This window comes from Trichomycterus rosablanca, chromosome 20 (genome assembly GCF_030014385.1).
Source record: "Trichomycterus rosablanca isolate fTriRos1 chromosome 20, fTriRos1.hap1, whole genome shotgun sequence".
Taxonomy (NCBI): Eukaryota; Metazoa; Chordata; class Actinopteri; order Siluriformes; family Trichomycteridae; genus Trichomycterus; species Trichomycterus rosablanca.
Genome location: NC_086007.1, coordinates 19,511,270 through 19,537,961, shown reverse-complemented (window position 1 = coordinate 19,537,961; position 26,692 = coordinate 19,511,270). Strand labels below are relative to the sequence as shown.

Genomic DNA, 26,692 nt, shown 5'->3' with positions numbered 1-26,692 from the left:
CATAACCTAGTGAATTGATGAACCTTGTGTAACCAGTAACTACTGTTCCTGTCATGAATGTAACCAAAAGTGTAAAACATGACATTAAACAAACAAACTAGTCCTAAATTGCCCCCGTCCCAACTTTTTTGGAATGTGTTGCAAGCCTGAAATGCAGGAATGGAGGTATATTAACAAATGAAATGAAGCTGAGCAGACAAAACATGAAATATCTCAAGTTCAAACTTTCTGCAATCAAATAAAAGTCACAGTAAATGTAAGGAACACTGCATTTTTATTTTATTTGCATTTTCCATACTGTCCCAACTTTTTCTGATTTGGGCTTGTATTACACCACACCAACACTGAAATTCCTTTTTTAAAAAGATGCAAATTATTACTGGTCCGTGCAGATTAAAAATATGGTTACTTGGGGTAACGAGAGGAGGGAATCTTTATGGCTAAATCTAGAGTCTACAAGTTGTTCACCCTTACCAATCAAACTACTGCCATTTATACATAGTTTCCATAAATTGAGCCACCTTTCTGAGAATTTTGTAGTATCTAACGCACTTTTAGCATGGAAAGATGCTAAGTCATACCTTAAGATCCCCCCGTATTTATCACTGAAATCTCCAATTGCTTATAACCCTGATATACCCTACCAACTGTCAAATACAGGACTCTCCAGGTGGAGTTCGGCAGGCATTTTACAAATATCACAATTGTTTTCAGGTGGTGTTCTGAAGTCCTTCTCACAGATTCAGGAAGAATTTGGGTTTTCTAAACTTGAATTCTTTAGGTATTTGCAAATTCGCCATTTTATCAAACTTTTACAGGGGAGGGATACATTTAGAACAGAACTGACTGAGATAGAGGAACTTTTACACAATCATTGCAATCTAAAAGGACTTGTCTTGCATATATATAATTTATTGTCTAATGCCTGTATCTCTTCACTACCTCACTTAAAGAGTTTGTGGGAAAGGGACCTTGAAATAGATATAAACAATGATACTTGGAAAACCATATATTCAACCTATATCCTAAACTAGGCTCACTATCAACCCATGAAATTAACTATAAATTTATTAATAAGATGTACCTCACTCCAGTTCGCCTACAAAATATCTCCCCTGACTATTCTGGTCTCTGCTTCAAATGTAAACAGGAAAAGGGGACATATTTACACTGTTTTTGGTCATGTGACAAGATAGTCTTTTTGGAAGGGGGTGCACCGTGAAAATATTGAAGATCCAATTAACTTTTTGTCCTGCTCTTTTTCTGTTGAACTATGATACAGACTCTGTGCTTGACTGTAAAACAAGACATTTATTTTTCATTTTAGTATCTCTTGCTAATTAATGTATTTTACTTTTATGGTCAGTTCCTCAAGTTCCATCTGTTAGTTTCTGGCTAAACCAGGTTACAACAGTGCTTCCACTGGAGCAACTGACATATAACTTGCATCAGAAAACACAAATATGGCAACTGTTGATGTCTTATCTTGAATTGTCTTAAACTGCTAATCTTATTCATCCATTCTATTATTTAGTAGTTTGGTTTTGTTCTTTTGTTTTTTTGCTGTGTCATGTATATTGGTAATTATTAACCTGTATGTCCAAAGATAACTGTACTTGTGAACCTGACTTTATGTGCAAATAAAAAAAATAAAAAATAAAAAATAAAAAAGATGCAAATTATTACGTCAGGGCTAGCTGATGGCAGTATTGTGCTGGTCTGAATGCATGATAGTGCCAACTGTTAATTTTCATTAAAAAAAAAAACAATAGGCTGGTCCTCTTAGTTTTATTGTATGGTCATCGTGCCCTGTAAATACCTTATCAGCCAACATCTCAACATATCAGTGGACAACCTTGTTAAGCTCTTGTGGCTGGATGAAAGCAAATCCCTGCAGCTTGTAGAAAGCCTCAACCAAAAAAGTAGGTGCTGATAAGTAATAATGTGTACACTATCTATATTAATACCCCAAAATGCTTAAAACATTGACAACTGTGTTTCCTCGTCAAACAACGCAGCCCAGATGCACAAGTTCTTCTTTTCAATCCACACAAGGACTGATGAAGACCAGATGTACAAAAGTTCACATCGAGGGCACATTGTAAATATTTAAATTTCGTGCAGCCACACAACTCCAGTTTATCTCATCATTCAAGTTTTGCCTGTGCTGAGAGTCATACAAGCTTCAGATTATTTAAAGTGCATGCAAAACACTGATGAAAATCATGGGTTTACTGTTTATATCCAACAATGAGCAGCCAGAGATTCATTACAAAGACCAAATTAAGATAAGCCACATCTAGCGTAATTTATCTGTAAAGGGCCACAAGGTAAGCAACTACTTCAACTCAATGTTAAACTGTTTCATTATGAAGCAGTTTGTTTAAGGAATAGTGACAGACAAATGCCCCATTTTATCTGTAAGATCAAGAATGCTATATTTACCCAAGCCGCTTCTCTGTACGTTGCTTTAAGAGGATTACAGAGAGAAAACAGAAAACTCTGAAGTAAACAATTACACCGATCAGCCATAACATTAAAACCACCTCCTTGTTTCTACACACATTGTCAGTTTTATCAGCTCCACTTACCATACAGAAGCACTTTGTAGTTCTAAAATTACTGACTGTAGTCCATCTGTTTCTCTGCATGCTTTGTTAGCCCCCTTTCACCCTGTTCTTTAATTGTCATGACCCCCACAGGACCACCACAGAGCAGGTATTATTTGGGTGGTGGATCATTCTCAGCACTGCAGTGACACTGACATAGTGCTGGTATTTTTGAGTGCATAAGACACAGCAATGCTGATGGAGTTTTTAAACACCTCACTGTCACTGCTAGACTGAGAATAGTCCACCAACCAAAAATATCCAGCCAACAATGCTCTGTGAGCAATGTCCTGTGACCACTGATGAAGATGACCAACTCAAACAGCAGCAATAGATGAGCGATCGTCTCTGACTTGACATCTAAAAGGTGGACCAACTAGGTAGGAGTGAAATAGAGTGGACAGTGAGTTGACACAGTATTTACAAAAACTCCAGCAGTGCTGCTGTCTGATCCACTCATACCAGCACAACACACACTAACACACCACCACCATGTCAGTGTCACTGCAGTGCAGAGAATGATCCACCACCTAAAAAATACCTGTTCTGTGGTGGTGCTGATCATTGAAGAACAGGGTAAAAGCAGGTTAAAAAGTATGTAGATAAATAGATGGACTACAGTCAGTAATTGTAGAACTACAAAGTGCTTCTATATGGTAAGTGGAGCAGATAAAATGGACAGTGAGTGTAGAAACAAGGAGGTGGTTTTAATGTTATGGCTGATTGGTGTACCTACCATTTCTTATTTTAAATTAATATAATGGCCATTTTACTTGGCATTCTACACTAAATCACCCATAATGATGAAATACAAAGATACATTATTCACATCTATCCCATTCTTAATGGCAGATCCTCACGTTTTGTCATATTTGGATGGTGAGCATGTTAACGGCCCACTTCAGGTCTTCACACGTCTGATGGAGTTGTTAGTCTGGCCATTGCCTGGGTCATCCAAGGATATTCAGAGACCTGTCCCAAAGCCACTTGTGTATTGTTTTGGCTCTATGTTTCGGCCTGTCGCCCGAAGATGCGGTTTTCTACAAGAATATTTCTGTATTTGGCTTCATTCTAATGTCCCCCAGTTCGTCCCAGTTAAACTCAAAGCAGACTGTATTATGCATTTTACCCAACAGTGTCTTGCCACTCTGTCATAAAAGCATGGCAAAGATGGTTGTCCATCCAACGAGTCCAAGGTTCTCCAATCTTTGCACAGAACTTTAGGAGCTCTTTTAGACAGACGCTTTGGTTCTTTCTTACATCCCTCACCAAAGCCCATTATGCCTGGATTTCAATTTAGCTGTACAGCCAATTCAAGGAAGATTTATGATTGCTGTGCCAAGCTTCTTTCATAGTTACTTAAGCCACTGGTCCGGGAGACTCTCAAAGCCTTAGATATTGTTTTATATTCGTGCCCTGATCTATGTCTTGGTGCACATTTGTGGGCCTTCATTGGTCCAGATGTGTGTCTTTTTGAATAGCAATTAACTGGATAGCTAATTTCTAAACACATTTGAAGTTAGTGAAAGCAAACAGGATTCACCTGACTACAAACAGTCTGAATACTTTTGAGATTTCAAATAAGAGATTTCACTCTTTAACGTTTAACACATTTCAAAAAAACATGTTTTTACTTCGTCATTATGGGTGATTAAGTGTAGACTGGTGGTTAAAACTCAAAATCAAACTCCCAACACAATCTAGTGTGCAAAAAGCAAGGGGTCTGAGTACTTTACTATGTATTGCCAGGAAAAACATTGACACAATGGCTAAACCCTTTGTAGTCCAACTAAATATATTTACCTGACTTCAAGTCTCCATCATGTTCAATCTGGTATTTCCTTTATTATACAGTTCACAACTTTACTTATACTGAATGGTTACAAAATGTTTTGTCAAATATGGACACATTTTATATACAGAGCAGTTTTTACCAAGGGCAAACCCAAACAAAACACAAAAAGTTGTTTTTTTTAAACAAGTCCTTATGAAAAACCATGTGTTTAGGGTAAGATGGTGAAAAACAGTATTATGTAATCATCAGGGCCCTTCTGGTGTCGAACATCACAAATCCATTTATATATATATAACTGTGTGTCTATGTAAATATGATTATAATGTACTGCCACATAAAGAAAAAGCAGACTTTTTAAAGTATAAAAAATAAATTAAAACAGTTTCACGTGACACACTAATTTACACAAAATTAACAATTGTGAGTTTTGTTATACAGTTTTGTTACTCCTGAGAGGAGTTGAGAGTGAGAAAAAGGTGTCCATAAACAAATAAAAAAAATACAGAATGAGCATAAATGAAACTCAGTGCAGCACAGGGAGCGAGGGATAGCTAAAAGAGTTTAAAAGATTTCCAAGCAAGCATGGGAGAGTCAGTGCTTACTCTTACAGATTTGTCCTGCAATATAAGGGGGAGGATGTAAGGATTCTGGGATACTCCAACACACCCACGCTTTCTATTTAAAGATAAGATTTCCTTATCTACGTCACTGTGGAGATAAAGTCATTGCAGAATGGACAGGCAGTTTACAGCGGTAGGGTACATGTAGGTCATCCTGTACTTAAGTTACTCAAACGTAAATAAAGACCAATGTCTGTGGTTCTAAAATAAATGCATTTTAAATAGTTTTTATTTGGTTTTAAAATAGGCAAATATAGATGTCTCTTAACTGTCCTTCACCATATACCCTTTAGGTGTTGTGAGAGATTTTTCCACCACAGAGTTCCCTCCCAATCAAAGCTCATAGAAATCCACTGTCTGTGAACTTTCTTTCAAGACTGAACATTCCTCAATGTCTTAAAGTGCTCCATGCCGCCTAGTGTCGGAGCTGTGGGTACGAATTCACTGACAGAAAGGTGAAGCTGTGGGGTCAAAACCTTTAAAAACATCCTTTAACGAGCCATTGTCCTGCTCTGTTGTGTCTGGCTGTGCGGGGCTATTGCCACCAAACGGGCTTCCTGTGCCACCTGGCTTGCCGGCCTGTTTCACAATGCTGAAGAGTGTAGAGACGGGCAGATTGTGCACTCCGGACGGTGCCTCTGCAGCTCCGGGTGCACCCTGGGAAGTCTGAGATGACCCTACGGATGTCGCAGTAGCTCCCGAGTTGGGCGAAGGTGAAGGTTTGGGCCGAGGTCGGTTGTAGCTGTTGTAGCGGTCGGTGGCTTGCTCGTTGCCGCTTTTCTCTGGTTCAGGTTGATCCAGAGCTGATTTTCGGACAAACAGAGGCTCTTTGGATTTGGACTTAGTCGAGGAGGGTGCTCCTTCGCTTGGTTTGGACTCCGAAGTCAAAGTGGAAGATTCCACATTTTCAGATTTGTCTGAACTCTGATTGCGTGGGTCATACAAGCTGATGTTGCTCAGGACGTTGCTACCAGAATTGGAGGAACCCCCTCCGACACCTCTGCCGGCCCCACCAGCAGAGAGCAGGCGTGGGTCGTAGGGCGCGATGGTGGTTGTGGGTGAGGTTGGAGCTTGAGGTCCAGACGATGCAGAGGTCTGTGGCACTGGATGCTCTGACGGCTGCTTGAGGGCAGATTTCTGGGGCACAAGCCGAGGGTCAGCGACTTTCCGTGCCATGCGAGGGTCCACGGGCTTTTCCGTGGGGACAGGAACAGGTGGGGTTACAGCTGGAGGAGCTTGAGAGGGGCTGGTTGAGGAGGCATTGACAGTCTTTAGAATACGAGAAAGCAGGTCAAAGTCTGGAAGAGAGGAGGCTTGACTGGTTGGCTCAGCAGGGGGCACAGGGACAGGCACAGATGCTGGCATGGTCGTGTGGAGCTGCTGTTGGGCACGTGAGAGTCGTGGGTCCAGTGAAGAGACTGGAGGGATTCCAGGGGGCAGTGGGAGAAAGTCCTGTTTGGGCATAGGGACTGGGATTAAGTCTTCAGGACTCCACAGCACAGTCTTGGCATAAGAAGGTTTGTTTAGCACAACATCTTTCTTGATATGACTGAACTGCTGGAGCTGAGAGCGTGGATCACGTAGAGCCATTCCCATCAAGGGGTCCAGAGGTATCGGGACGGGCTTGTCCCTGAGCACCCTCTCTACCTCCTCTTCCTCAACTACGGCAGAGACAAGGGGTGGGGGTTTATACACTAGTGGGGGCTCAGGTTTGGGGGCGGCGGCAGAAGCAGCCTGCCGAGCAAGACGAGGGTCTGAGGGAGTGGAGGAGGGTGGGGGGGAGTGAAGACTGGGCTCTGAGACCTGGGAAGAGTCTGTGCTGCGTGATAATCGAGGATCTCGAGCCAGCCTGGGGTCAGCTGGTCTGCTGGGGACTGGAGCGGGTTGAGCCTTTTGCAATCTGGGGTCGCTGAGAGCGCCTTCTGGTTTCGGTGGCCCCTGCGCCTGGCTTTGCTGCCGTAAGGTTTTTAAAATTGAAGTGACACTGCCACCACCATCTTCATCTTCACTGGAATACCAGTTAGCAGAATCACCTGAAGTACAAAAGGTGAAAATACACTTAATGACCACTTGAAATCATCCTTAATAGTTTCGAATATTAAAAATTACATCACACCATGACACAGCATTGGCTTGGCAGAAAGCTCAACAGACTCAGCTGACTGGGTCTGAGAGAGGGAGGGAAGCTTAACTGGCTTTACGAGCAGCATGAATGACAAAAAAGTACACAGACACAGAGATAAGTGTGGTTCTCAGTATGAGGTAAAGTTTTCTGAAAGAATTACCACTTAGCTGTTAAAATTTGAGAGAACAGCAGCTAAATTAACATTATACATCATGTCATTTCAACACATTCAACACGGTAGCCTAGTGCAGGGGTTTTCAACCTGTGGGGCGCGTGAGTACTTGTCTGGGGGGGGCGTGGCATTACCAGATTTTTTTACTTCTAAAACAAAGCAATTCATTTTTCACCCACGGGAGACATATTTGATTAGTCGCACTGACCACGCTCACACGCACGTTTAATGTTATTCAGTTCAGTTTGAAAAAAAACTTCAAAATAGGGCTAACAGTGAAGATAATCGGTGACAAAAGCAACGACTGCTGTTATAGGACGTGTGTGCGTCTTTAAGAGAGATGCTCTGTTCACAGTATCGATATAAGTGATTCAGGACTCGATTGATTTTAAGCGCAGCGTAAGTTTCTCTTCTCAGTCATCTCTCTGTTTTTACTGTTATAATGAATGTTGCGGTTGTAAATAAACACCAACTACTACAGAACATTTTGTGTGACTCGCTTACCTTAAAAAGCTCAGGCTTAATTATACGGAGTATTACCACAGAGCGGTAACCGAGTCAGACTCGTTCTGTCTGTGCAGCTAAAAGTTTTCTGTCAGTCAGAGCAGATGATCCCGAACTAACCAACTTAGTAATTTATGAACTTTTGTCTATGCTTGACAACTATGCGTGAAGTAACGTTTTCTGCTCTCATCTACACCAAAAAGCAAGAACCGCTTACGATTTACCAAAGTGAACCACTAATTTATATAATGTGCTGATAGAATCGGCTCTGATGGGATCGGGCTGTATCATGTTTTAAAAGTAATCTTGCATCGGGAAAATTGCATCAAATTATGTTATTTTAGCTTGTCAGAAGCTTTCTCAATGATTTCTGTGCGGTGGTTGACGAAGGGGAGGGGGCGTGGTGCAAGTTTGCAGTTGGCACACGAAGGGGGGGGGGGGGGGGGGCGCATGTCCAAAAAGGTTGAAAACCCCTGGCCTAGTGGGTAGAGCTTTGGGCTATCACCCAGAAGATTGCCGGTTCAAATCCAGGCTCTGCTATGCAACCACTGTTGGGTTCTTGAGCAAGACCCTTAAGACGCCGTAAGGTGGCTGACCCTGCGCTCTGACCCCAGCTCCTAAAACAAGCTGGGATATGCGAAGAAAGAATTTTATTGTACCGTACAACTGTATATGTATATATGAAGAATAAAGTATATCTTCTTCTTCTTCACATTACTATTTTACGTCAATTTTAATGGTTTACCACCTTACTTACACATCAGTCTTTAAGCTGAAGGGACTGTTTGTTTATTAGGATTTTAACGTCATGTTTTACACTTTGTTTAAATTCATGACAGGAACGGTACTTACTCATTACACAACGTTCATCAGTTCACAAGGTTATATCGAACAGTCATGGACAATTTAGTGTCTCCAATTCACCTCACTTGCATGTCTTTGGACTGTTGGAGGAAACCGGAGCACCCAAAGTAAACCCACGCGGACACGGGGAGAACATGCGAACTCCACACAGAAAGGACCCGGACCTCCCCACCTGGGGATCGAACCCAGGACCTTCTTACTGTGAGGTGACGGTGCTACCCACTTACTGAAGGGACTGTAGCAATTGCATAATTTAGTCTGTACTAGCTAGTGAGCAGATCACAATGTAGTATTGCGATTTTTAGAGCACTTTTAGAGCACACAAATCTTTACAACCTGCCGTTGTGAACTTTTTGTGTGTGACCAATGCTGCCATCTAGCGAAAGTTTTAAACATTAAAGGAGACGTATGGACAGTATTTATTTTTGGGGATTTTAACATCATGTTTTACACACTTTGGTTACATTCATGACTGAAACAGTAATTACTTGTGACACAAGATTAATCAGTTTAAGTCTTCAATGTCAAACACAGTCATGGACAATTTTGTATCCCCAATTCACCTCACTTGCATGTCTTTGGACCGTGGGAGGAAACCGGAGCTACCAGAGGAAACACACACACACACACACTGGGAGACCCAGACTGCACCACCTAGAAATCAAACCCAGGACCTCTAGTGCCACCCACTGAGCCACCATGCCACCCAAAAGTATAGACAGTGAAGCTGAACTGTTTGGTTGTTTGTATTATACACCCTAAACCTGTCAGCACATCAGTTTAAGCACCTATTGCCTAGTTCACACTACATGATCTTTGCCCTGATTTTCGACTGGTCGGCGCTAGATTTGCCGGCTCGGGAGCAACTCGGCGTTCGCTCGGCGATCGAGACTCACCTCTCAATCGCTATGTGTGAACTACTCAACAACTCGATCTGAGCTGAAGAAATATATCTAGCATGTCAAATATCTGGATATGAGTTGCCCAACTGGCAATGAGTGCTATGTCAAACAGCCAGTGAGAACGCAAGATACGGTGTGAGGGGTAACGCAGGGGAGGAGTTGTATAAAGGTGGGGCAGGGGCATAATGTCGTTTTTATCAGAATACATTGGCACACACACAAGTTTTACAGTATTTCTGACCTTTTTTTATTTTTATTATTATCTATTTTCCCCCCAATTTTTTCTCCCCTATTCTAGTCGTGTCCAATTACCCTGAATGCGTCCTCTATACTGGTTCGACCCTTCACCGCTGACTGAGGATGCCTCTCAACTGACTCGCGCTCCCTCCGGTATGCAATCAGTACTGCATTAGACAGACTGCATTATTCACCTGCATGAGTCGAGTTCATACACTAATGGACGCTGTGTACGGAGGGTCACACCACCATCAGCATTATTCCTCAGCCCTGTGCAGGCGCCATCAGTCAGCCAGCAGGGGCCGCAGTTGTACCAGTTATGAGGACCTATGATCCGACTCTCTACCCTCTAACCCTGAACAACAGCCAATCGTTGTTCATGCTGCCGCCCAACCCAGTCGGAAAGGTAGAGTTGAGATTCGATGCGAAGCATTCAGAACCCCAACTCCGGTAGCATACTTTACCGCTGTGCCACCTGAGCGGCCAGTATTTCTGACCTTATTGTTCTCTACAAAACATAACACCAACGTTGCATTGCAAAAGTATTCATTAACCTCCAGCTCACTATAGAACAATCCATGATGGTCGTGTAGCCAAATACACTCAGATTCATTAATTTTTTTCTCTTTGACTTCAGGATGCAAATCGGCGCACAAACTTTGATCGCTCGCTACTTGTTGACGTGCAGTTTTGGACGTGGTTTCATTAAACCCCCCGTCACTTCTCGCATTTGTTTTCGTGACAAAACGTAGTTTGGGAGACCAGAGAAGCTCGCCTGCGATTCCAGTTGGTGATAGATGGTGTAGTGTGAAACCCCCAATCGCCGATCAGTCGTGTAGTGTGAAAGCCTCACTACACTTGAAAGACTCCCGATTACAAGAGATCCAGTTGTGTAGTGTGAACTGTACAGCGACCTGACGACTTGGAAAGCTGTGTAGTGTGAACTTGGCACCTATTCTGCACAGGAAGATTAAAGATTAAAGTTGTATTTGGTTACTCACTACATCACAGTTCTTGTCTGGGCTGTTCCCATACAGGTGTTGCTTTAATCAGCGCTCAGATGTATGTTATGAACATCACTTGGGCCTGTAAATGTGTATGAGGTAGCAGGGTATGAAACGTACCTTCGTTGTCCCGCTCAGGTCCTCCTTCAGCTAGCCTCCTGGCTCTCTCCTCTTCTTCCTGCTGCTTTTGTTGGATCCTCATAAACAGTACGCGCTGTGCTGGAGGCAAGAAGTCTGGCACCGTTATTCCAGACTGATTACCTGGGCCTGCGGTGCCTGGACCCTCCACATTCCCAGAATTCTGATTTCCTGGGGGCTGCTCAACATAGTTTCCTTCATCTCTTTCCATGTAGCTTTCATCTATGTGCCAGAACAAATATGTAAACATTATGTACTGAAAAATGGGTTATAGTATAGCACGGCTAAAACAGATACTTTAATAATGCATTATAGTGTATTATAGTGTATTTTTCACATTTAGATCATATTTAAATAAATAAGTAAGCGTACCCTCTTCATCTTCGTCTTCCATGCCCATGCCTTGCTGTTGCTGATAGAAGTTGTCATAAAAATTACGTGAAGGACCACCTCCAGGTGGGATCATGGCCTGATCTGGGCCGAAATTCTGCATCATTCCCGGAGGGCCCATGGGTGGCATGTCATGAGGTCCATTAGGCCCCATATGTCCAGGTGGTGGACCAGGGAAACGAGGTGGTAAACCCGGAGGTCCCACAGGAGGACCTGGAGGTCCTGGACAAGCAACGCCAGGATTTGGACCTCTGTAAACAGATATATATTAATAAGCATTTGCTAATAAATAAATTACTTATTTAGTTATGATATCATTATTTAGGTCTGTATTTGTTAATAATACAATCTGAAGTACGGAAATGGGGTTTGTATTAGTAGCACTACTAATAAGTAAAAGCAGTAACCTGACGCCTAATTTCTGTGCCAGCTGTCCGGTGGGTTTCACCACAATCTCGAACAAAGAGGGAATTTTCTTTGCCGTGCTGGCCGCACAGGGAGGTGGTGGACAAACGGGTGGTGCAGGTGGACCATGGGTTGGTGAGTCTTCGTCCGAGCCAGTGAGAGAAGCACCGGGATCGGGTGCTGTGCCCGAGCCTGAAGCTCCGTTCGCAGGTACGCTGCCGAAGTCTGCAGGAGCAGAATCTGTAGAGCCATGCCTCGGAGGTGTGGGGAGAAGACCAACACCAGGTGGAGGTTTGGGGAGGGGATTGATGCCTTGCTTTTTCAACTCCTCCACTTCCTTCTCATCCTCAGCACCTGCTTCAGCATCCTCAGCTAACATCTATAAATAAATGAATACATATATAAAACTTGCAATTTTGGATAAAATGCATTTATTCATCTATGATTCTATGAAAATGAATGTTGTTTTTATTTTAACAATTTAAAGTATAATCATTTTATAGCTCGATCATACATCCCTGATTAAAATGTGCCCTTTCCCCCACAATATTTGAGGCTGCTGGCCTTTTTTACTGCCCCACAAGGGTCCCTTGGGCTCCTCAACATTTTAGACATAACATCACGACGACAGCATAATTCAATTAGGATTCATTCAAACTGCATTTGCACTTTTCTATTTTTCCACTTAATCTAGCCATATCCTACACCCTACAGATCCTTACCCTGACCAAGAAGAGCCGTCACACAGACAGCACTACTGCGCATAAAGCATCCTGCACTACTGTCTGTGATATTTCCCATTTCTCCTGCAGGCACCTTGACCAGCCAGCTGAGGCCACAGTTGCAGTGGCAATGTACCGTAAGTCCCCCCTTTCCCCTTCCCCAATCTCAGCGGTGGTGGGTTAGCACACTGGATTTCCTTGCCACCCGAATGCAGTAAGTTACACTCTTTTTTAATGCATTTTCTCCCCTTTTTTCTCCCAATTGCGTTAATGCTACCTCTTCACTGGAGCTGACCCCCGCCCTGATTGAGGAGAGCGAGACTGTCACACGCCCCCTCCGACACGTGTGCAGTAGCCAACTGCATCTTTTCACCTGTACGAGGCGAGTTCATATGCGGATTGGCTTTGCGCATGGAGAGCCACACCTTGATCAGCATTATTCCTCGACTCTGTGCAGACACCATCAACCAGCAAGCAGAGATTGTAATTCTCTCGGTTATGAGGAGTCCCTATCCCTTATCCTACCCTATGAACAACAGCCAATCTTTGTTCATGCGGCCGCGCTCCCAGCCGGATGGCAGAGCATACGATACGAAGTATTGTAGTGTGTTTAGCCGCTGTGCCACCTAAGCGCCCATAAGGTACACTCCTTGATGGTTTATCTGATTTTCATATTTGGACAAAACTGTGATTACTTGAAAGACATATTACAGAACAGTCAAATGGTGTATATTTAATAACTAATGGTAAAAGAATAATTTGGAATTGTCACATGTCACTGACCTTAAAAAGGATAGGACACAAAAACACATGTATCTTTTCCATTAGAAAAAGGCTTACCTTATCCAGTAGTTCTTGTGTGTCTTCATTTAGAGAATCGTGGGAGAACATGCAGTCGTCTCCATTCACACAGTTACCTGTAGTGTGGAACAGTTTGCAGGGGTAGTCGCGTGCTACTGAGTCAAGGAACGATCCACTTTAACCCAAGCTTCTAATATTAATCTAATAAGCAGTTAATCCATCAGCGGCGAATCATGAAGTAATTAGCCACCAGGCCTGTGTATGCTCTAATGTGCTGGGCAAGGCCTACTAAAGGCTGCTAAATACATAATTTACTAAACTAACATTGATCATTACCAGTATTTAACACAAATATTAGATTAGCTGGATGCACAGATACATGAATTAACGTCGAGCTACTCTCAAGGTAATGATCAGTGGAAGCCTACAGGGAGTTTTTTATGAGCAAATTACATTTACATTTTACATTTACATTAGATGCTTTTATCCAAAGTGACTTACAGTACACAGTCTAAGCAATTAAGAGGCCCAAAAGTGGCAACCTGGCAGTGGTGGGGCTTAAAACGGCACCCTTCTGATTACTAGTTCAGTACCATAACCGCTAGGCTACCACTGTCCTTACATGACTTGTTCTTGGCAGACGATGTCTTCTTAATCAGTCTATCACCAAAAGCCATAACTGGCTGCTTATTATCCGGATTAAACAGCCGTTGTAAAGGATATCATGCATGTAGGGACAACTATCAGCCCGAGCGCAGTAGCCAGTGATGTAGAACTTGCAGAGTTCTTTCTTTTTGGGCAAATCGATGTCATGACTGAAGTTGCAATGTTCCCCCTGTCAATCACATAACATAAGCACAAAAATCATTGTCACTGGGGTTACTGTACATATGAACAAGGACTTATATGATTGTATCAAACAAACAGTTGTATATGAATTTGTGTACTCACCCAGGTACAGCGACCTTCAATATAGTACTTGCAGATAGCCTTCTTCTTCTCTGGGCCATGCTTTTCTGGATCACGCTTCCTCTGACCTTCTGCTCCATCCTTCAGAATGCAAAGTTGTCATGAGTTTTAGCTTCTACTTTTTTTCTATTATTAAAGAACACATTCCTAACAGCATCAAGGTATTAACTAATCAGCACGAGACTTACTAAAGCTAAACATACACCAATCAGCCATAACATTAAAACCACCTCCTGGTTTCTACACTCACTGTCCATTTTATCAGCTCCACTTACCATACAGAAGCACTTTGTAGTTCCACAATTACTGACTGAGGTCCATCTGTTTCACTACATACCTTTTTAGCCTGCTTTCATGCTGTTCTTCAATGGTCAGGACCCCCACAGGACCACTACAGAGCAGGTATTATTTAGGTGGTGGATCATTCTCAGCACTGCAGTGACACTTACATGGTGGTGGTGTGTTAGTGTGTGTTGTGCTGGTATGAGTGGATCAGACACAGCAGTTTTTAAATACGGTGTCCACTCGCTGTCCACTCTATTAGACACTCCTACCTAGTTGGTCCACCTTGCAGATGTAAAGTCAGAGACGATCGCTCATCTATTGCTGCTGTTTGAGTTGGTCATCTTCTAGACCTTCATCAGTGGTCACAGGACGCTTCCCACGGGGCGCTGCTGGCTGGATATTTTTGGTTGGTGGACTATTCTCAGTCCAGCAGTGACAGTGAGGTGTTTAAAAACTCCATCAGCATTTCTGTGTCTTGTCCACTCATACCAGCACAACACACACTAACACACCACCACCATAGAATTACAAAGTGCTTCTATATGGTAAGTGGACAGTGAGAGTAGAAACAAGGAGGTGGTCACAATGTTATGCCTGATCAGTGTACATGAATGTTTAAACCAAATACAAACTTGAATCACAATTTTTGTACATGAATTACTAAAACAAAAACTTCCTCAAAAGAAGGCCTGCCTTTTTGTTGAGGAAATCTAACGAGCTTAGCGTGGGTCTCTGTAACCGATACAGCTCTGTGTGGGAACCCAACACTTTCACTTTACACATTACACTCTTACATTTTTCCTACACTGTGTGACTGGTGTAGATTGTTAATTGTGATACAGTGGTACCTTGTAACTCAACGTCCCCTAAACTCTTTGAAACAACGCCCTTCGTCGAGGCATTTGTACCCTTAAACTCAACGTGTTCAGTTTGGGTTTTTTTATTATTATTATTATATATTTAATTTCAAATGAGCAATTCAGAACAGTCGCTTTGTTCAGCGCTCTGCTTGAGTGGTGCGGTAAAAGTGTGCATATGAGACGAAACTGCATTTGTGTAGAATAACCATCAGAAAAGCATCCACATGTATGTGTGTAGCTGGATTTTTCTCAATGTTTCACTTTTAAACTTGTGTTACAGCTCGGGGTTCTGAGAAATCGTAAGAATCAACTTTTTATTTTAGTGTTTTTTTATATTATATTTGTGTTACTTTCAGTGTATAAGTGTCAAAAACAACCCCATTATTTTACATAAGCCTAAAATATATGCAGTTCCACGGGACCATTGAACGAGTTAACAGGTTTCCCCATACATCCTTATGGGAAAAAATACCTTGAAACTCAACACCACTCCCAGAACAAACTGATGTTGAATTTTAAGGTACCACTCTACTTAAATAAAAGAAAGTTCAATACAAAAAATTTTTCTAGCTTTTTGTAAGATATTATAAGTCAAGCCCCTAACCTTAATTTTAACCTCTTAATTTAACGAATTATCATGAAGGGCAAAATAAGACAATAATAGGCATTAAAAAAACTGTGTGTACAAACCAGCCAACCTGGTCACAGTGACCATGGGGCGACCAGGAGGCATAAGGTAAAAGTTCGGTTGTATGGATGTAGAATTTAAACGCATATGCTAAGCTATACTAACAGATCGTGCGCTGTGTAAACAGGACTATAAAGGCATGTTGATTCTCTTTACCCCTGTATCCATCTCTCCACTGTCTTCCTCATGCCCTTGATCTCCTCCACGACCTCTCCCTCTATTTCTGCCCCGGCCCCGACTCATTCCTCTGCCGCCTTTGCCCCTCCCGCGACCTCGACTCCCTTTGGCACCTGACAAAAAAAATGAAAGAAAAAAAGAATTATTAGGAGAAACAACTCATTTTCATTCATCTCCTTAATTAACCAAAACTGTTACGAACTTACCACGCCCTCTGTCCTTAGATTTCCTGTACTGGTAATCATCATAATCATCATCCCCCACATCATAGTCATCATCACCGTACTGTGAAGGGCATTTAAAATTGCTACTTTACTAATAAATTCAAGAATTTAGGTCCACACAAGTCCATCAAAAAAACAAAACAAAACAAAGATCACTGACTATTATAATCAGTAAGCTGAAACAAACCTCTACATCGTCTCCATACATGCCGTCCCCTTCATCATCTCCCATCTTCCCTCGCCCTCTTCCTCGGCTTCCTCCTCTACCCCCACGACCTCTCATTCCCCCTCTTCCACGGCCTCTCTGGTTCTTCATTCGGCCCTTAAGACCTGTGTTACATCAGTTACATCAAAATGTTTGCATGAAGGACAAATTTTCAAACCTTCTGTCGCTCCCAACTAAAGAATTCATGTGTACCTCTGCCACGGCTGCCTGGTCCACTGCCCTCTTTGGCCTTGCGGTACTGTTTGAGCTCCTTGGCAAAGTCATCATAGTCATCATCACCCATTTCCTCATCCTCTTCCCCCTCATAGGTCTCATCATCATACTCATCGTAGCCGCTGTAGCTCTGTTTGTCCATTTTCATGTAGCTGCCTTTCTTTGAAATGGGTCCTCCGTGAGAAGAGGGAGGACCGTAACCTCCGTGAGACTGAAGGATAAATATCAGAATGAAATGTAAAGATTGTTTTGGGAATTTGTTACTTCCACAGAAACATACTGAAGTAATGAAATATGTGTCACTCACTGAGGGTGGGTACGAAGGACTGTAATCCCGATACTTTCTCTTTTCACTGGGACTATAGTCAGATTCATCACTGAAGTCCGAGTGGTCATCACTAGACGACGCATGGCGCTAAAGTACACAAATTAAAACAAATCAAGACTCATTGCAGCTCAAATTTAAGAAATGACATCAAACATCAGGTCATCAGACACACACTCACCTTGTGTTTTGATTTGCGCCTCTTTTTAGACCTCCTCTTTTCCTTCTCCCTGTCTCTCTCTCTCTCTTTCTTTCTTTTTCTCTTTCGGCGATGGGCCTTCTCATCATCCGAGTTGCTACCGTGCCGCTCCTTGCTGCGGGTGGGTTTCTCCTCTGGCTCAACTCCCTCAGTGCTGGGCACCTCAATCTCACCTCCATCGTCCTCCAGCTCACCCTCCTCGAGCTCTCCTTCCTCCCCCCTGTAGAGTACAAGCACCCGAAGTTTTCAATTAACAAAGTGAAACTTCAACAGTGGAAATATGGATTTATATATAGATTTATATTTACATTTACTGCATTTAGCAGACGCTCTTATCCAGAGCTTCCATAGTAGACATTACCTTACTCTAGTTTAAGTAGGACAACAGTCCAAAAATACAAACCTGATGAAACCCAGTTAGAACCAAAGTGGGGTTCTTTGGCACAAGAAATGAATAAGAGTGTTAGTAAGTAAGTGTATGTCAACTTAAGTGCTCAGTAATCAGGTGGGGTTTGAATCGTCTTTTGAAGACACTGACAGACTTAGATGTTAGTACAGACAATGAAAGCTCGTTCCACCATGGGTACAAGTACAGAGAACAGCCTTGATTCTTGTGTTCCTCGAGTTCTAGGTGGAGGATCAAGTCGAGCGACAGGTGGCTCGAAGGTTGCGTGGTACAGAGCGGGGTTTTATTAGACCTCGGATGTAGCTTGGGGCTGGTCCATTTTTGGCTTTGTAGGCGAGCATCAGTGTTTTAAACTGAATGCGTGCAGCTACAGGAAGTCAGTGAAGAGAACGCAGCAGTGGGGTGATGTGGCAGTGTTTAGGTTGGTTAAAAACCAGGCAAGCAGCTGCATTTATATAAAATATAACAAATAACAAGCAAAGATTACCCTCAAAATGAAGTATACTACATTGTTAAATGACATTTTTTTGTTATTTGTACAAAAAATGTGTATTGGTTGCTTCTATACTGATTTTTTGCCCCTTCTTTTTAGAAAAAAATAAGAAAAATATAAAAAAATATTTTGCATAGTCATGGACGGGTTTATCAACAGCCAATTAATTCATTTATTAGGATTTTAACGTCATGTTTTACACACTTTGGTTACATTCATGTCCTGACATGTAATTACTCGTTACACAAGGTTCATCAGTTCACAAGTTTAATGTCAAACACAGTCATGGACAATTTTGTATCTCCAATTCACCTCACTTGCATGTCTTTGGACTATGGGAAGACCCACGCACACGAGACACCAGGAGAACATGCAAACTCCACACAGAAAGGACCCGGACCGCCCTACTTGGGGATCAAAACCAGGACCTTCTTGCTGTGAGGCGACAGTGCTATCCACTGTGCCGCCCATCAAAAGCCAATTAGATGCAAAAGTCAACTTTACATACAAATTAAGTGAGCGTGAAAGAAAAGCACTTAAATCTGATTTTAAAATATTTATATAGAATATTCTTTTACAGGATTTAGCAGACGCAGACTGCAAGGTTGCCACAGAGTACGATAAAGACTTAGTGGCAACCTGGCAGTAGTGGGGCTTGAACGTTTGACCTTCTGTTTACTAGTCCAGTAACCTAAGGATTCTTCATTTTTTTTGTTTTCTTTATTCCTTTTGCAGTATTTTCACATATGTAAGGTAATGTCGGGCCTATATTCTGTCAAATTCTGTTTTTTTTAGCAACATCCATGATGCTACATTACCTTTAGTAATACATACATTTATTAGAAAAAGTTTTGAAATAATACTGCATGTTTCATTAGGTAAGGTAAGTATATTTGTGTTATATTGTTTTTCATTTATAAAATATTTAGAAAATTTGTAAGCTCTAAAAAATCTGTAAAAACTGTATCAAGTCAATCAAATTAACAAACTGGTATACACTGATCAGCCATAACATTAAAACCACCTCCTTGTTTCTACACTCCATTTTATCGGCTTCACTTACCATATAGAAGCACTTTGTAGTTCTACAATTACTGACTGTAGTCCACTGTTTCTCTGCATGCTTTGTTAGCCCTCTTTCATGCTGTTCTTTAATGGTCAGGACTCTCCCAGGACCACTACAGATCAAGTTTTTTTTGGGTGGTGGGTAATTCTCAGCACTGCAGTGACACTGACATGGTGGTGGTGTGTTAGTGTTTGTTGTGCTGGTATGAGTGGATCAGACACAGCAGCGCTGATGGAGTTTTTAAACACCTCACTGTCACTGCTGGACTGAGAATAGTCCACCAACCAAAAACATCCAGCCAGCAGCGCCCCGTGGTCAGCGTCCTGTGACCACTGATGAAGGTCTAGAAGATGACCTACTCAAACAGCAGCAATAGATGAGCGATCGTCTCTGACTTTACATCTACAAGGTGGACCAACTAGGTAGGAGTGTCTAATAGAGTGGACAGTGAGTGGACACGGTATTTAAAAACTCCAGGAGCGCTGCTGTGTCTGATCCACTCATACCAGCACAACACACACTAACACACCACCACCATGTCAGTGTCACTGCAGTGCTGAGAATGATCCACCACCTAAATAATACCTGCTCTGTAGTGGTCCTGACCATAATAGAACAGGGTGAAAGCAGGTTAAAAAGGTATGTAGAGAAACAGATGGACTACAGTCAGTAATGTAGAACTACAAAGTGCTTCTAGTAAGTGGACAGTGAGTGTAGAAACAAGGAGGTGGTTTTAATGTTATGGCTGATCGGTGTACATAGCTTTAATTTGTACACAAAAATTCTTAATTTTGAACGTTGCCTTTTAATAAAACTTTAAAAGACGCTCCGTGACCTTGGCAAGTTGAAATGTCACATTTTTTACTAATAGAATTGCACTAAAGTGATAAAAGTAATAGAAACATGGTCTCTAACACATACCAAATTATGAAATGTCATTAATGTCATGTGCTATCAGCCAGTGCTTAGACTACTAGACAACTATTTTATCATTTCTGCTGGTCTCACTGGAAGCTACCAAACTCCTTAGAAACTGAAACTAAATTACAAATAGAACTGTAATGCAGGTCAACTAGAAGCAGGCTTAACCACCAGAGAACACCACACACCAAAGGTTGTAGTGAAAAGTGCACCGCATGCATAAATCCTGACCTCAGAAACAGCAAGCTCATTGTTGAAACTACATACTACTTACAGTCCATGGTGGCAAAGGTAGTTTGCTAATGAAATGAGGTCTAGTAGATAAAATGGATCAAGCTGGGTCTTACACAGCAAGAGCTCTGTTAAATCGATTGTATCTACTGACCTACTAGTAAACAGGGCAGCATTTTGATTATTTTTCAGTGCAGCATTTATAAACCTATTACCTAATAGTTTTACTTACATAATGAGAACAATCTGACTCCTCAAACTTCTTTAAATCCTCAAGGCTGTCAAACATGCACACTGTATACTTTGCGTTTTACTATGACAGCTAGTTGTATAACAGTGGATCTGTTTCTGGGCATATATTACATGTGTATAGTTATAATGACATAATGCAGACACAGGGAGAACAAGCAAACTCCACACAGAAAGGAACTGCTCAACCTGGGAATCAAACCCAGGATTTTTTTACTCTGGAATGACAGTACTATCCACCAAAACAAATGATATAATGCTTGATTAAAGTTTAAGCCAGCATTACGTACACCTACCAACCTTCTGCCTACACTTTTGTAAGTATTTAAGCTATTGTCAGGTGTAGGTGGATCACAGTTTTTATTCTTAGTCCCAACTGATCAGGTGTTAACAGATCTGCTGTAGTTTTACATTTCCTTTTTCCTCAATTAGATAAATAAATGCTGTATTTAATAATTTAATACCAGTTTTGACACTTTGCTAGAAAAACAGTTTATGATGATGCATTATCATTTTTTAAACTATGGTAATACATAACAGCCAGGTTTTTAAACATAGGCTACTACAAGTAACAGACCCTGACCTCTAATATTTGTACAATACAGCCTGTAAAGAGATCTGTGTACTTTGAACCCACTCACCACCACTGGTAGTGAAAACCTAGAGCTTTCATAAGCTGAAATCCACTTCCAGTCACATGACCATTGTTGGCTCAAACCAAAACAGTCCCTTTAACTTAGCTTGATTCTTCTAAATGACTCTTTGAAACAGGTACTCAATGTCAATGTCATTAAGGGTAAAAATACTAAAAATACAACATTACGTAATGCTGTTGTTTTAGAGGTCAATCTATTTCAATACAAATTTGCTTTTGGTATGTCCAACAAGCTCATAGTGAGGCGTCCAAATACTTTTTGGCCATAAAGTGTATGAGGACAACTCCGCTCATTTGGCCACGCAACTAACAGTGAGTGACAAGACAGCTGAAAAATAAGGTCACCCTTCCAAAAAAGCAATGACGAATCTACAGTATAGTCAGACCATTCTAATCATGCAATTCTTACCAAGCAATTCTAAAACCTACGATTCAAACATGTTTACCTATTTACAACATTCCTGTTCAATAGCATTACTACGGCACATTCCACAACTGTTTGGACTGAAGCTGAAAAGGGGCTCGTGTTGCTGTGTAATTTACTGGTTTTGGGACTCAGTGATGTGTGAAACTGGTGTTTTAGTACACATTTTGGACTGTGAATGCTTCTGAGACATTGGGAAAGATTTGGAAAAATGTGTTTGTGCAAATGTACTTATTTTCTAAAGCACACACAGTTTAACAAATTAAACAGTACAAGTGTTTTTTATATTTGTCCAACAACCCAACCCATTGTAATGAAGTGTGATAGATATTGACAAATACACTACAATACCAGTAAGAGCCACTAACCCCTTACATAATACTACAGAATATGAGTTTTCTAATATTTTATGTGGTATTTCTGGATTCACAGTGCACTAAACACAAGTATTACAAAACAGTGTGGATGCATTATAAATACCTACTTATAAGATAGTAGTAACAAAAATATTTCCTTAGTTTTCATTAGCTAATCAAGTCTTATTTTGACTATTTTAAGTTTTAAACAGTTTAGATATGAAAATTGCTAATTATGATGCTGATTGATTAATTACAAGACAAATTGTTCTATTAAACGTTTTTGTTCTATTAAAAACGTTTCAATTAAAAGGTAAATAAAAAGATGTGTTTTGTTTACAATGCTCTGCTCTTTTTATGTTGTTTGCTAATTACAGTTCCAATGTTCAATTTTAATTAAGCATTATTTGTGATGGTTTTGTTTTTAATTTGTGTTTTAATCACATTGTTTATTAGGATTTTAACATCATGTTTTACACTTTGGTTACATTCATGACAGGAACGGTAGTTACTCATTACACAAGGTTATATCAAACACAGTCATGGACAATTTAGTGTCTCCAATTCGCCTCACTTGAATGTCTTTGGACTGTGGGAGGAAACCGGAGTACCCGGAGGAAACCCACGCGGACAAGGGGAGAACATGCAAACTCCACACAGAAAGGACCCGGACCGCCCCACCTGGGGATCGAACCCAGGACCTTCTTGCTGTGAGACGACGGTGCTACCCACTTAGCCACCGTGCCGCCTAATCACATCGTTAATGAATTTAATACTATGTTATCTTAACTAAAATTATGTTTTAATTATAATTAATAATTATGAGATCAATTTTAACTTTTTGCATTTAAAATGGAATTGTTTTGTTTAGATTAGAAATTATTATTTGCCGTATTTAGCAAACGCTTATGCAAAGCAACTTCTTATAATGAATGAATACAATTGAGAAGAATTGAGGGCCATGCTCAGGGGCCCAACAGTGTCAGTTTGGTGGAGGGGCTAGAACCTCTGACCTTCAAGAACAGCTCAATATCTTAACTACTGAGTTACCACTGCATCTTCATTTCTGTACTAATTGCATTTTTATGTTATTATTTGAATTGTTTAGGTTTATTGTTTGTTTTAATTATAAAGCTGGATTCATGTTGTTTTACTGAAAGGGGCATTACGTTTAAGTCAACTATAAGAAAGGATTTATTTGATTCGAAGAAATTATAAAAAGTTTTATAAATAAAAGTTTTATTTAAACTAAAGGCTAACGAACATTTATTTGAAGTAATTTTTAAAGAACAATAACAAAGCAAACGCAGTTGGTGGGTTTGGTATTAAAGAGGAATGTTCACTGTAAATGGGGGTTAATATACTAAAAATTAAATATAAACAAACTGTATAAACACAAAATTGAGCCAACATATTTAACTAATATTAATATTAGACGAGTACATTAACAGCTAAGAACGGCGGCTAGGTTAGCTAGCTGTTAGCTTAGCTTTAGAATTTGCTTGAGCTAGCGTTAGCTTACCTAGGTTCGGGGTACATCTTGCTAGCTCGGGTAATGCTACCTTCGTGCGCTATCTGATTTATTGTTAAAATGAGTTTACGAATTAAAAGTTGCACAGCAAACTTATCAGTACAGGTGTATATTTTCAAAACAGGATTTAATGCATAGCATGTGAATTGGCCGTGAATAACTTAATTTAGTAATGCAATTTTATTTTAGTACTTAATAACTAGGTCATGGCTATTATGTCTCAGCTGGGGTTGGCGTGTGTACAGCAATTTAAAGGGTGGGAATGTTAGCCGGGAAGACACCTAAACCAATCCGATTATCCAGATTAATTAATAAACTAATTTCTCAACGCACCTTAGGATTTTATTTAACTGGGACGTAGCAAAGTGAGGTTTGATTTAAACAAAGGACAATTCAGGAGCACGGGAAGGCAGCATTAACAGATACACGGTCTATAGCAAGCTAAAGCAGCCGCAGTTAATCATTTGTGTTTTTATGAAAGACGCCACGCAGAAGATGAGACTAAAGTGTAATATCTACATATTATTAACTAAATTAATAACACTATTTAACGCTAGGTAGCCGATGTTTGTTGATCCATTTTCTATGACGACTAAAAAACATGATCAATGTTCTTTGTCTAATGGCCACTTTAGTCCTTCAATAATGAAAGACCTTCGATGGAATATGACTGATTTGTAGAGACATGTAGGTTCAGTTTGTCCAGATTCGGATATATGACCTTCCTGTGTTAACGTTTCAAAATGGCGTTCGTTACCTCTGTACTCGTTTCCCAGAAAAAGTCGACTTTAATCCCTTTGAAAGAAAAAAAAAGAGAAAAATACCCATGCTTTTTGTACTTAAAAAGCAAAGGATAAATAAGTAGTTGGAGAGAAATATGATATTACTCGACCTTTCGTCAGTGAGAAGGTGATCGTGGTTGGCTGTAGGGGAGTTTGGATGGACAGTCATGCTTTCCACAGCCATTTTCCTCTAACGCTATTACTGTGCCAAAAATCGACTCAGGATTCAACTGGCTTATGCGTTACTGACTTTGATCTACTTGTTGACTGATTTTTGGAAGAGTTTCAGTTCATAGCAGTTAAATTCCCATTAACAGTTTGAAAGAGGCAACATGCTGAAACGTTCCTGATGCTCTCTCCGTCCTTACAGTAGCGAAGTGAAATGAAACTCATGCGCATAAGATGGCGACGATTCTTCTCCGATGGAGGGGGCGGGGCTACAGGCTCTGTCGTCATCACGTAAGAGGACGAAGGGTACGAAGTGAAGGCAGGGGGCGGAGTCAATGTTTTCATTGTTTACTGGAAATGTTCAATTTAATCTATATTTAACTATTTAAATTACTCATGTTAACATTATACAACATTATACACCGATGATTTTATCAGCTCCACTTACCATATAGAAGCGCTTTGTCGTTCTACAATTACTGACTGTAGTCCATCTGTTTCTCTGCATGCTTTGTTAGCCCCCTTTCATGCTGTTCTTCAATGGTCAGGACCCCCCACAGGACCACCACAGAGCAGATATTATTTAGGTGGTGGGTCATTCTCAGCACTGCAGTGACACTGACATGGTGGTGGTGTGTTAGTGTGTGTTGTGCTGGTATGAGTGGAACACCTCACTGTCACTGCTGGACTGAGAATAGTCCACCAATCAAATATATCCAGCCAACAGCGCCCCGTGGGCAGCGTCCTGTGACAACTGATGAAGGTCTTGAAGATGACCAACTCAAACAGCAGCAATAGATAAGCGATAGTCTCTGACTTTACATCTACAAGGTGGACCAACTAGGTAGGAGTGTCTAATAGAGTGGTCAGTGAGTGGGCAAACAGTACTGATCCACTCATACCAGCACAACACACACTAACACACCACCACCATGTCAGTGTCACTGCAGTGCTGAGCATGACCCACCACTTAAATAATACCTGCTCTGTAGTGGTCCTGTGGGGGTCCTGACCATTGAAGAACAGGGTGAAAGCAGGCTAAAAACATATGTACAGAAACAGATGGACTACAGTCAGTAATTGTAGAACTACAAAGTGCCTCTATATGGTAAGTGGAGCTGATAAAATAGGCAGTGTGTGTAGAAACAAGGAGGTGGTTTTAATGTTATGGCTGATCAGTGTATTTACAAATCTTATATATAAATTATAAATCTTGTATATTGTAATTAGACAGGAATTTGTATATTTATTCTTATATGTATGTGGGTTGCAATATCTATGATTGCTTCTATTATAGAGAGAGAGAATTATATTATCACTTCTATTGTATACATTTATACCTATATCTGATAATTTATTTCTACTGTATATTTATTCACATATAGTATTTGTATATATCAGTTATAAGAATATATATACTACTGCTCCTATTATTATTTTTAGGCCATGCCATATTGTCTGATGCACAAATTGCACATATTTTTGCATTCTGTGTATTGTATATATGCACATTGTACATTTGCTACACCTTGCTTACTTTATTTATAGATAGATAGATAAACAGATAGATAGATAGATAGATAGATAGATAGATAGATAGATAGATAGATAGATAGATAGATAGATAGATAGATAGATAGATAGATAGATAGATACTTTATTGATCATTTGCAGGAAATTAATTTGTTACAGCACATCAGTCACATCAGACAAACAACTTGTTACATACATACAACATCCTCTGACATTATACATACAGCACACATACAACATCCACTGACACAGTTAAAAATATATATATTATATTATTATATATATTATTTCTATCTATCTATCTATCTTTAAATCTCATTTAAATCTTAAACCTAATATACATTGTTAAGGGGGAGTAAGTTATTTTTCTAAATGTTATTTAAACATTTTAAAGTAGTTTATTGCATTGTCATAAAAACATGA

The 26,692-nt window shown here is 40.6% G+C and overlaps 1 protein-coding gene across 1 annotated transcript; it reads right to left on the bottom strand.

Moving 5' to 3' along the window:
* Positions 1-4,429: 4,429 nt before the first annotated feature.
* Positions 4,430-24,972, bottom strand: zc3h4 (zinc finger CCCH-type containing 4). The gene is made up of 14 exons (XM_063016255.1): positions 24,679-24,972; positions 17,437-17,674; positions 17,238-17,345; positions 16,910-17,141; positions 16,679-16,821; positions 16,474-16,552; positions 16,247-16,380; positions 14,240-14,338; positions 14,012-14,123; positions 13,328-13,437; positions 11,768-12,144; positions 11,343-11,611; positions 10,953-11,192; positions 4,430-7,057 (listed from the first exon to the last, which is right to left on the bottom strand). Exons 1-14 carry the CDS (start codon positions 24,750-24,752, stop codon positions 5,466-5,468), a joined length of 3,807 nt encoding a protein of 1,268 aa, XP_062872325.1. The 5' UTR covers positions 24,753-24,972; the 3' UTR covers positions 4,430-5,465.
* Positions 24,973-26,692: the final 1,720 nt, after the last annotated feature.